Here is a 12,823-nt window from a genome sequence, read left to right on the forward strand (position 1 = left end):
AAGCCTGACTCTGTCAGTTACTTCTTTGTGACTTTGTATAAATTATGAAGTTTCTCTGAACTTCAGTTCCATCCTTTGGAAATAGAGATGATCACATTTCATAGACCTCTTGTGAGGATTAAATGAAATAATGTATGTAAAGCACTTTGTATGTGCTTGGCACATAGTAAGAACTCAGTAAGTGGGGCTATCAGCTATAGTAAAGTAGCTTGACGCTTAAACCATTTAGATTTACATTATTTGGCATTAGTGGCCTTCAAATCATTGACGCACTCATTGTCAATGTGTTTGACAATATTGACTCACTACATGTTTTATTTAATAGTAACTCTTCCATATCTTATGTTTATAACCTGAGATATTCAGCAAACATTTATTGAATGCCTGCTCTGTGCAAAGTACTATGTATAAGAGAATACATCTTGAAGATATCAGTCTAAAAGTGACAACTATTTTAATCTATTGTTTTATTATTAAAATAAATAATCTCAGGACCAAAGGACATTTGATATTCCATACATTTTTTCCCAGGTCATTTGGAACAGAATATCAGTACCTCCCCCCTGAATCTATAGAAGCATTGGTGGACTTGTGAGCATCCTGTGTTTGACATTTCCTTACTACATTTCTAAAACAGTATATTGCAGATACAAGTGATGTTTTTGTCTGTCAACCTTTATGGAAGAATTTGGTTTATAGACATTTTATCAACAAATAGGTTTTTGGGTACTATGGCTTTTTTGATTTTGTGTACTTTAACCCTGAGAATTATTGGTCCATTCCAGTATTAAACTTGATATAGTGGTTGACATATAATAGTTCCTGTGTAAGTGTTAACAATAGAGTCGAAGCTACCACTGCTGAAAAGTTGATTGGCATTCAAGTTTTCTGAGTGAGCTTTAAGTTTAATTTGTTTATATTTAGCATTCATCAGCCTACATGTTGTTGCTTTCCTCCTTAATCTCATATTTGGTTTTCTATCCAAACAGTCCTATTTTCTCTTTTCCCAGAATTCTCCAGTGCAACCTTCCTATCCAGTTGAATTTCTGCCTTCTACTTGGCCTTGCAGTGCTACTGATGAAAATAAAAAGACAGAAGTAAACCTAGAGGCTGTTTTTCAGATAGTAGATGAGTTGCATTCCTCCCCTAAATTGGAGACGGTAAAGGTGGAGCCTGTTGAGAATCAGTGCTCCACATCTCCGTCTAACAGAGGCCAACATATCCTAGCTAATTCACACGACAGCAGTCCATCTGCCACACGTCAAGCCAGCCAGCTGGAGCCACTCACTGCTGTAGGCTCAGATAGTACGTCTTTTGTGGCTGGAACAGAACAAGCAATTACCGGCTCTCTACCACAGTCACCTGAGTACATCTATACCATCCACACAGCTCAGCCTGTTGAAGATACTACAATGCAGGAGTCTGCAGCCAACCAGCAAGCTCATGTCAAACTGAAGGAGCAGCTAAGTCATAATCCGTCTCCGTCTTCAGTAGCATTTGTGCAGGAAGGGCTACCGTTCAGCACACACCAGGTAAGAGGCAAAGAAAAAATCCTAATAGAGCGCAAAGGTACCTAGGAGTGGTACTTCCACTCCTTGCTGAAGGAGTTCTTCTTGCTGAAGACTTCTTGCTGAAGACTGTTCTAGTGGAGGACTTTGTCCAGGTTTTATTTGGGTTTAATACCAGTTCATTATGCTCTCCAGAAGGATCGTGTCCCAGTGGTTATGCACAAAAGATTCAGAAAGAAGTAACCTTAACCCTCAGGCATCCTCTCACTACGTTGTGGTCTGAAGTCAGCCTCTAGAGAGGCAGTCTAAATGAGCATTATGGTATGACTTATTTTCATGTTAAAAGCATCCCTTGGGCTTCCCTGGTGGTGCAGTGGTTGAGAGTCCGCCTGCCGATGCAGGGGACACGGGTTCGTGCCCCAGTCCGGGAAGATCCCACATGCCGCGGAGCGGCTAGGCCCGTAAGCCATGGCCGCTGAGCCTGCGCGTCCGGAGCCTGTGCTCCACAACGGGAGAGGCCACAACAGAGAGAGGCCAGCGTACCGCAAAAAAAAAAAAAAAAAAAGCATCCCTTGAGTTTTGCTTCCTAACTTAGTTTGGATGGACTAGGTGTGCCTGGCTGATTAAATTCCACTCCTCAGAAGGGATGGTTTATCTCATAGATAATATCAGGACTTTCCTGGCCATTTGTAGCATGGAGGTAAGGAGATGATTGGAGGTGTGTTTTCATTCTTTCTTACAGCATCATTGAATTCTAAATTTTTAAAAAAGATTTATTTATTTACTTAATTTATTTTTGGCTGTGTCGGGTCTTAGTTGCAGCAGGCGGGATCTTTGTTGAGGCATGTGGGATCTTTCGTTGAGGCATGGGGGATCTTCCATTGTGGCGTGCAGGTTTTCTCTCTCTAGTTGTGGTGTGCAGGCTCCAAGGCGTGTGGGCTTTGTAGTTTGTGGCACGCCGGCTCTCTCGTTGAGGCGCGTAGGCTCAGTAGTTGTGGCGTGAGGGTTTAGTTGCCCCATGGCATGTGGGATCTTAGTTCCCTGACCAGGGATTGAACTCGCAGTCCCTGCATTGTAAGGTGGATTCTTTACCACTGGACCACCAGGGAAGTCCCTATAGAATTCTACTTTGACTTGACAGCATACTGTGTTTGAATTTCCCTGCTAATATTCTCATTCCTAAAGCAGAATTCTGACTCTAGTTTGAGAGGTATATTCTGAAGGTAGAGACTAATTCCTTTATTTCTGCTAGCTTATGACGGGGAAAGGAATAAACTTTGATTCTAAAAAATAAAAGTACATCCAAATTAAAATCATTTTCGTGATTAAGTATTTTTTTCCTACTTAATTTTTTCTTGATCTTAGCCTGATACGTATTTATTTCATTTTGGATTTTTTTTCTTTAATGGAACTGAAAATGTCTTCATTGGTAGAGATTCCCAAGATAACTTTTTGGCAGTTTGCGTGTATGTGTGTGTTGTGGGGGGGGGGGGCGGGTTTTGGCCGCACCGCACGTTTTGTGGGATTTCAGTTTCCCGACCAGGGATTCAACCCAGGCCCTCGGCAGTGAGAGAGCAGAGTCCTAACCAATGGACCACCAGGGAATTTATGGCAGTTTTTAAAATGCATTCTTTTCTAGCTCTAACTTTATTTTATTTTATTTTTGCAGTACGCGGGCCTCTCACCGCCGTGGCCTCTCCCGTTGCGGAGCACAGGCTCTGGATGCGCAGGCTCAGCGGCCATGGCTCACGGGCCCAGCCGCTCCGCGGCATGTGGGATCCGCCCGGACCGGGGCACGAACCCGTGTCCCCTGCATCGGCAGGCGGACTCTCAACCACTGCGCCACCAGGAAAGCCCCTAGCTCTAACTTTAGATCCAAATATCTTATGGGTTTTGGGGGTTTATTTATTTATTTAATTTATTTTTGGCTGTGTTGGGTCTTCGTTGCTGCGCATGGGCTTTCTCTAGTTACGGCAAGTGAGGGATACTCTTCGTTGCGATACGTGGGCTTCTCATTGCAGTGGCTTCTCTTGTTGTGGAGCACCGGCTCTAGGTGTGCAGGCTTCAGTAGTTGTGGTGCACGGGCTTAGTTGCTCCACGGCATGTGGAATCTTCCTGGACCAGGGCTCGTACCTGGTCCCCTGCATTGGCAGGCGGATTCTTAACCACTGCACCATCAGGGAAGCCCTATCTTATGGTTTTTATCAACTCATTGTCCTTCTTGAGCCCAACTGTTGAGACCCGGTATACTATGTATTAATATTATAAATTCAGTAGACCAAAGATAGTCCCATTATGTTTCAAATATGCCTGTGAAAAGAACATGAAATTTGCCTTTATTCCTTCATAGTCACATCCAAAAGATTAGATTTCGTACCTTAAAATTGCATTCACACAGTTATTTTTTTTAAAAAAAATGGATATCACAGCTTTTGAAAGCTATATATATATATATATATATATATATATATATATTTTTTTTTTTTTTTTTTTTTTTTTCCTGTACGCGGGCCTCTCACTGTTGTGGCCTCTCCCGTTGCAGAGCACAGGCTCCGGATGTGCAGGCTCAGCACCCATGGCTCACGGGCCTAGCTGCTCCGCGGCATGTGGGACCTTCCTGGACTGGGGCACGAACCCGTGTCCCCTGCATCGGCAGGTGGACTCTCAACCACTGCACCACCAGGGAAGCCCTGAAAGCTATATTTTGAACTCCTAGCTCTACTTCATTATATTGTTTTATTTTAAAATAAGTTCATAAACAAATAGAGTATTTGAGAAGTTGGTCAGCTTGACAAAGGGATTTGATATTCCAAAGAAAACATAGGAACTCCAAGAGAGAAATTCATGTCATAAGCAGAGCAGATCTAGATTTTATAGGGAGTGAAGCTTATACAAATTTGAGGTCCTCATTAAGCCAAAGAATACAAAATTAATAGAATAAAGTGTTTACAACCCCTCTGACATCATCCAACAGGATCATGCCTATGGCCATTCCAGTATCACCAAGAGGGGCAGGCAATCTGATGGAAGGGATGTTAGAGTGGGAAAAGATAGTGGTATTAACCAATTGTGAATTTGTGTGATGTGAATTTTACCAAAAAATATGAAACTTCACGGTGAATCTTCCCCTGATCATAAGTAAATATTTTAGCTCCATAGACATTTCAGTAGTTTGCGTATGGGGAAATATACATCTTACTACCGAATATTCAGATTAGCTTAACAAAATCTGGTCTTTTTTTTTTTTTTTTTTTTTTTTTTGCAGTATGCGGACCTCTCACTGCTGTGGCCTCTCCCGTTGCGGAGCACAGGCTCCGGACGCGCAGGCTCAGCAGCCATGGCTCACGGGCCCAGCCGCTCCGCAGCATGTGGGGTCCTCCCGGACCAGGGCACGAACCCATGTCCCCTGCATTGGCAGGCGGACTCTCAACCACTGCACCACCAGGGAAGCCCGGGTGGTATCATTCTTAAGGATGAAAAGCCTTACAGTCTTATTTGTTGGATCATGCTTCTATAGTAGAACTCCTCTGATAAAATATCTTAACTTTTAGTAGATATTTGGGGAAAATTTGGAATAATGAGTGGGTTTAATATTTTAGGTGGATGCCAGTATAAAATGCCAGATCAAAACACCTGAGAATATCTTGCCTTCAGAACAGATGGAATTCCTTATTTCAGAAATGGGGCCTGCTAGCAAGCCTAGTAAAGACACAGGTTTATCCACTCCAGCCAGATACAGAGAGCAAAGAAGCAACTCACAGCAAGGAGAGTCCCCTGGTAAGGATTATTGTGCTCTAGAATGCTAGCAGTAGAATCATAGTGTAGAATTAATATATGAGTAATAATTTTTCTGGTCTTCATTTATTATTCAAAATTGTAATATACTAATCACATTGCTGTTTCATACAACTGCAATTTTAACTCTTTATTTTTTTCTTAATCATCCTTTTAAAGTATGTAAAAGTTATATTCCAGTATTGCATGTAAGAGTATGAGCTTTTGAAAAGAGAACATGGTAAGTAAAAGCAAAGGAATTTGGATTATTTAACTTGGAGAATGCAAGGATGAAGGGTGATTCAATAACTGCTTCAGATGCCAAAGACTTTCTAATTACGGAAGTATAAGTACTTGTTCTCTTATTAGCAGAGTATAGTACAAGAGGGAATGTGCTTAAATTGTGGCAGGAAAAAATTAGATGGACATTAAAGACATTATCCTGAGCATATTATAAAGATACTCTAAAGTATGACTCTATCAGTGGGATTTTTCTTGTGGTATGTAGGAACCCGAGTGATTGTAGTACAGTTGCTGCTACTCTTTCTAGGGAAATTGGAAAGAATCATTTTTTTAAGAAAATGGTGACATCCATAAAACATGTTTCTTGTATGATCGAAAACCAAGTCATCAGAGTCTTCAGTGGACAACTTGAATATTCTCAAATTATATGCATGTCAGAGGCATGCAATTCAGTGAATTAATAAATCAGATTAAGCAATCATTTTAACCTATAAAAATGGGAAAAATCTTGGGAACTTCTGTGAGAATTTCTCCAAAAAGTAAACTAATAGTAATGTGATCGAGATGTTGTTTAGACTCATTGGGTTCTTTCTGCAAAATGCCTTTTAGACTAAAAGCTATCTTGATCACTCATCTTATTTGTTAAACTTAGCTTGCACAGTTGCTTTTAGTTGAGTATATGATCCAATATACGGTCAAAGATTAAGATTTCTTACCACTGAAGATGTTCAAAGCAATGGCATAGACTTTGAAGGCAATTTAGAAAAGGACAGTGATGAATATTTACTACACACTCACTTTTATGACATACAGCAAACTTGATGAAACTGGTATTATCGTCTTAAAGATCGGGAAACTTAATCTTGGAGAGGATAAGTAACTTGTTCAAGATCACATTAATTTAGCTAATATTCTACTCACAGTCCTTCTGTTGACTGTGTCCTTTGATGCACAGAAGTTTTAAGTTTTATGTAGTCCCATCTGTCTACCTTTCCTTTTGTTGCCTGGGCTTTTGGTGTTGTATCCAAGAAAGCATTGCCAAGTCCAGTGTCATGAAGTTTTTCCACTATGTTTTCTTGCAGGAGTTTTATAGTTTTAGGTCTTATATTTAGGTCTTTAGTCCATTTTGAGTTAATATTTATAGATAGTGTAAGATAAGGGTCCAACTTTATTCTTTTGCATGTGGACATCCAGTTTTCCTAGCACCATTTGTTGAAGAGACCTTTCCCCATTGAGCGGCCTTGGCATCCTTGTTGAAAGTCATCTGACCATATATGTGAGGGTTTATTTCTGGTTTCTTTATTCCAGTCCACCGGTCTATTTTTCTGTCATTATGCCAGTACCATATGATCTCTGTTTAACCAATCAATTCTGCCATTGTAGCACAAAAGCAGTCATAGATAATACATAAATGAATGGTTGTGGCTGTGCTTCAGTAAAACTATTTACAAAAACAGTTGCTGGGCCCAATTTGACCCAAAGGTCATAATTTACCAACCTCTGAGTTAAACTAACAGTTTATTTCTGAAAAGCAACAGTGGAAGCCAGAAAGGAGTAGAATCATATTTTTAATATATTAAAAGAAATCTGCAGTCCTGGAAATCTCTACCCGGCCAAAAGATCCTTCAATAATGATGGCAAAAATGAAGACATTTTCAGATAAACACAAAATAGAGAGCATGTGCCACAGCAGATAAACAGTAAAGGAAATTCTACAGGGTGGTCTTCAGGCAGCAGGAAACAAGGAAACATACTGTAGCTTCTAGGGTAATCACCAAAATTGGTATAGAAATGATCCCAAAAAAGGCAGGAAAGGAGGAAGCAAGGAATTAAAAATAAGGAAGACAGAGAAAACAAATAATAAAATGGTTGACCCAAATTTAGCCAATACAACTATTATATGTAAATGGTCTTAAAATCTCAAAGACAGAGATTGCTAGAGTAGATAAAAGGGCAAACTCCTACTATAGGCTGGCTACAGGAGACATGTAGGTTGAAAGTAAGTGGATAGAAAAAGATACAACATGCAAACAGGAAGAATGAGAAGGCTGGTATGGTTATTTTTAATATCAGAAAAAATAGACTTTAAGACAAAGAGTGTTATAAAGAGGGCCACTTCATAATGATGAACAGTTCATCAGGGAGGTGTATCAACTGTAAATGTGTTTTTTGTAGTAATGGAGCTTCAAAATACATGAAGCAAAAATTGACAGAAATTAAAGGGGGAAACACAATTCCTCAATGTACTAGGATATTTTAACACTTCTGTCTAAGCAATTGATAGAATAACTAGATAAAATATCAGTAAAGACATAGAAGATCTGAACAACATAAACACCTTGATCTAATTGGCATTTACAGTACACTGAGCATCCAACAACTGCAGAATATACATTGTTCTCAAGTGCATATAGTACATTTACCAGGATAGGTCATTCATTGGGCCATAATACAAGTCTCAATACATTTAAAAGAACTGAAGTCATACAAAGTGTACTCTCTGAATATAACAGGATTAAATTAGAAATCAGTAACAGAGTAATTAGGAGAACCTCAAATATCTGGAAATAAAGTGACATACTTCTAAATAATTTGTGAATCGAAGACAAAATCACAAAGAAAATTAGAAAATACTTTGACAATGAAAATACAACATCACAGTTTGTGGGATGCAGCTAAAGCAGTGTTAGAATGAGATGTGTAGCTTTAAATGCTAATATTAGAAAAGAAGTAAGATCTAAAATCAATGACCTGAGGTTTTACCATACGAAACTAGAAAAAGAAGAGGAAAGTAAACCCAAAGTAAATATTAAAAATAGAAATCAATGATATAGAAAACAGACAATTGAGAAGACTAACAAATATAAAACTGGCTTTTTGAAAAGATCAACAAAATTGACAAACTCCTAGCTACACTGATCAGGAAAAAGAGAACACAAATCATAACTACCAAGAATGAAAAGAGATTAACACCTCAGAATCTATGAATAGTAAAAGGATAGTAAGAGAATACTGTGAACAGTCTTATGTTAATGAACACAACCACATAAATGGAATAGCCCCAGTTCTTAAAAAATACACCTTGTCAAAATTCACACAAGAAGAACCAATGAATAGCCCTATATAGATTAAAGAAGTTGGTTATCAAACATTTTCCTCAAAAGAAGAAAGAAAACTACAGACTAATAATCCTCATGAATATAGATGCAAAAATAATTAACAAAATATAAGTAAATTGAATGCAACAATATGTAAAAAGGCTGATCGACAAAGTAGAGTTTGTCTCAAGAATGCAAGGCTTGATTGAATTTCAAATGCTAATATTATTCACCATATTAACAGAGTAAAGGAGAAAAACTCTATGATGATTTCAGTAGATTCAAGGAGAGCACTTGACAGACTTTAGCGCTCATTCGTAATAAAAACTCTCAGCAAAGTAGGAATAGTAGAACATTTCTCAAACTGGTAAAGAGTATCTATAAAATATGTATAGTGAGGATCATGATTAATAGCGAAAGACTAAACTGTTTACTCCAGAGATTGGGAACAAGGCAAGGATGCCCACTTTACCACCTGTATTCAGTATTGTACTGGTGGACCAATAGCCATTGCAATAGGCAAGAAAAAGAAGTAAAAGGCGTAAAGATTGGAAAGCACACAACTGGAAAATGAAATTTAAAACAAATCAAACATTTATGGTAGGCCCCAAATCATAAGATACCTAGGAATAAGTTGAACAAAAGACGTCTAAGGCCTCTACGCTGAAAACTACAAATTTTGCTGAAAGAAATTAAAGAAGACAAATAAATGGAAAGATGTGCCGTGTTCATGGATAAGAATACCCAATATTGTTAAAATGACAGTTCTCCCCAAGTTGATCTATAAATTCAATGCAATCCTAATCAAAATTCTAGTAGACTTTTTTTTCTTTAATGACAAGCTGATTCTAAAATTTAAAAGAAAATGCAAAGGACAGAGATGAACCAAAGCAATTTTTAAAAATAAAAAATTGGAGGAGACTTCACCAGATTTCAAGACTTACCATAAAGCTAAAATAATCAAAATCGTTTGGTATTGGTGAGAGTCCAGAAATAGATCCACACATATGTGGTCTATTGATTTTCAACAAAGGTGCTAAGGCAGTGCAATGGAGAAAGGAAAGTGTTTTCAACAAAAATTAACGTTGACCCATACCTCGCCTCGGCCCAAAGGAGCAAGATGGCGGAGTAGAAGGATGTGCGCTCACTCCCTCTTGCAAGAGCAGCGGAATCACAACTAACTGCTGAATAGTCATCGACAGGAAGACGCTGGAACTCACCAAAAAAGATACCCCACATCCAGAGACAAAGGAGAAGCCACAGTGAGACGGTAGGAGGGGCACAATCACAATAAAATCAAATCCCGTAACTGCTGGGTGGGTGACTCACAGACTGGAGAACACTTATACTACAGAAGTCCACCCACTGGAGTGAAGGTTCTGAGCCCCACGTCAGGCTTCCCAACCTGGGGGTCTGGCAACAGGAAGAGGAATTCCTAGAGAATCAGACTTTGAAGGCTAGCGGGATTTGATTGCAGGACTTTGACAGGACTGGGGGAAACAGAGACTCCATTCTTGGAGGGCACACACAAAGTAGTATGTGCATCAGGACCCAGGGGAAGGAGCAGTGACCCCCATAGGAGACTGAACCAGACCTACCCACTAGTGTCGGAGGGTCTCCTGCAGAGGCGGGGGTGGCTGTGGCTCAACGTGAGGACAAGGGCACTGGCAGCAGAAGTTCTGGGAAGGACTCCTTGGTGTGAGCCCTACCAGAGTCCACCATTAGCCCCACCAAAGAGCCAGGTAGCCTCCAGTGTTGGGTCGCCTCAGGCCAAACAACCAACAGGGAGGGAACCCAGCCCCACCCATCAGCAGACAAGTGGATTCAAGTTTTACTGAGCTCTGCCCACCACCAGTCCCTCCCATCAGGAAAATTGCACAAGCCTCTTAGATAGCCTCATCCACCAGAGGGCAGACGGCAGAAGCAAGAAGAACTACAATCCTGCAGCCTGTGGAACAAAAACCACATTCACAGAAAGATAGACAAGATGAAAAGACAGAGGGCTATATGCCAGATGAAGGAAAAGATAAAACCCCAGAAAAACAACTAAATGAAGTAGAGATAGGCAACCTTCCAGAAAAAGAATTCAGAATAATGAGAGTGAAGATGATCCAGGACCTCAGAAGAAGAATGGAGGCAAAGATTGAGAAGATGCAAGAAATGTTTAACAAAGACCTAGAAGAATTAAAGAACAAACAAACGGAGATGAACAATACAATAACTGAAATGAAAAATACAATAGAAGGAATCAATAGCAGAATAACTGAGGCAGAAGAACAGATAAGTGACCTGGGAGACAGAATGGTGGAATTCACTGCTGCGGAACAGAATAAAGAAAAAAGAATGAAAAGAAATGATGATCTTTTGACAAAATTCAACACCCATTTATGATAACAACTCTATAGAAAGTGGGCACAGAGGGAACCTACCGCAACATAAAAAAGGCCATATATGACAAACCCACAGCAAACATCATTCTCAATGGTGAAAATCTGAAAGCAGTTCCTCTAAGATCAGGAAGAAGATGAGGTTGTCCACTCTTGCCCCTACGATTCAACATAGTTTTGGAAATCCTAGCCATGGCAATCAGAGAAGAAAAAAATAAAAGGAATACAAATTGGAAAAGAAGAGTAAAACTGTCACTGTTTGCAGATGACATGATACTATACATAGAGAACCCTAACGATGCCACCAGAAAACTACTAGAGCTAATCAATGAATTTGGTAAAGTTTGCAGGATACAAAATTAATGCACAGAAATCTCTTGCATTCCTATACACTAATGAGGAAAAATCTGAAAGAGAAATTAAGGAAACACTCCCATTTACCATTGCAACAAAATGAATAAAGTACCTAGGAGTAAACCTACCTAGGGAGATAAAAGACCTGTATGCAGAAAACTATAAGACACTGATGAAAGCAATTAAAGATGATACAAACAGATGGAGAGATATACCATGTTCTTGGATTGGAAGAATCAATGTTATGAAAATGACTATATTACCCAAAGCAATCTACAGATTCAGTGCAATCCCTATCAAACTACTAACGACATTTTTCACAGAACTAGAACAAAAAATTTCACAATTTGTATGGAGACACAAAAGACCCCAAATAACCAAAGCAACCTTGAGGGAAAAACACAGAGCTGGAGGAATCAGACTCCCTGACTTCAGACTATACTACAAAGCTACAGTAATCAAGACAGTATGGTACTGGCACAAAAACAGAAATATAGATCAATGGAACAGGATAGAAAGCCCAAAGATAAACCCACGCACCTATGGTCAACTAATCTATGACAAAGGAGTCAAGGATATACAATGGAGAAAAGACAGTCTCTTCAATAACTGGTGCTGGGAAAACTGGATGGCTACATGTAAAAGAATGAAATTAGAACATTCCCTAGCACCATACACAAAAATAAACTCAAAATGGATTAGAGACCTAAAGGTAAGACCGGACACTATAAAACTCTTAGAGGAAAACATAGGAAGAACACTCTCTGACATAAATCACAGCAAGATCTTTTTTTGATCCCCCTCCTAGAGTAATGGAAATAAAAACAAAAATAAACAAATGGGACCTAATGAAACTTAAAAACTTTTGCAAAACAAAGGAAACTACAAACAAGATGAAAAGACAGCCCTCAGAATGGGAGAAAATATTTACAAACGAATCAGTGGAAAAGGATTAATCTCCAGAATATATACACAGCTCATGCAGCTCGATATTAAAAAAACAAACAACCCGATCAGAAAATGGGCAGAAGACCTAAATAGACATTTCTCCAAAGAAGACAGACAGATGGCCAAGAAGCACATGAAAAGCTGCTCAACATCACTAATTATTAGAGAAATGCAAATCAAAACTACAGTGAGGTATCACCTCATAGCAGTTAGAATGGGCATCATCAGAAAATCTACAAACAAATGCTGGCAAGGGTGTGAAGAAAAGGGAACCCTCTTGCACTGTTGGTGGGAATGTAAATTGATACAGCCACTATGGAGAACAGTATGGAGTTTCCTTAAAAAACTAAAAATAGAATTACCACATGACCCAGCAATCCCACTGCTGGGCATATACCCAGAGAAAACCATAATTCAAAAAGACACATGCACCCCAATGTTCATTGCAGCACTATTTACAATAGCCAGGTCATGGAAGCAACCTAAATGCCCATCGACAGACGAATGGATA

At 39.3% G+C, this 12,823-nt stretch overlaps 1 protein-coding gene across 1 annotated transcript in view; it reads left to right on the forward strand.

Moving 5' to 3' along the window:
* The window catches only part of HSF5 (heat shock transcription factor 5), a 49,701-nt gene that overhangs the window by 17,160 nt on the left and 19,718 nt on the right, over positions 1-12,823 (forward strand). Inside the window, exons 4-5 of the mRNA XM_060082341.1 lie at positions 1,011-1,532; positions 5,108-5,285. Coding sequence (XP_059938324.1) covers positions 1,011-1,532; positions 5,108-5,285 — 700 coding nt within the window. The remainder of the gene's footprint in view (positions 1-1,010; positions 1,533-5,107; positions 5,286-12,823) is intronic.

This window comes from Mesoplodon densirostris, chromosome 18, assembly GCF_025265405.1.
Source record: "Mesoplodon densirostris isolate mMesDen1 chromosome 18, mMesDen1 primary haplotype, whole genome shotgun sequence".
Taxonomy (NCBI): Eukaryota; Metazoa; Chordata; class Mammalia; order Artiodactyla; family Ziphiidae; genus Mesoplodon; species Mesoplodon densirostris.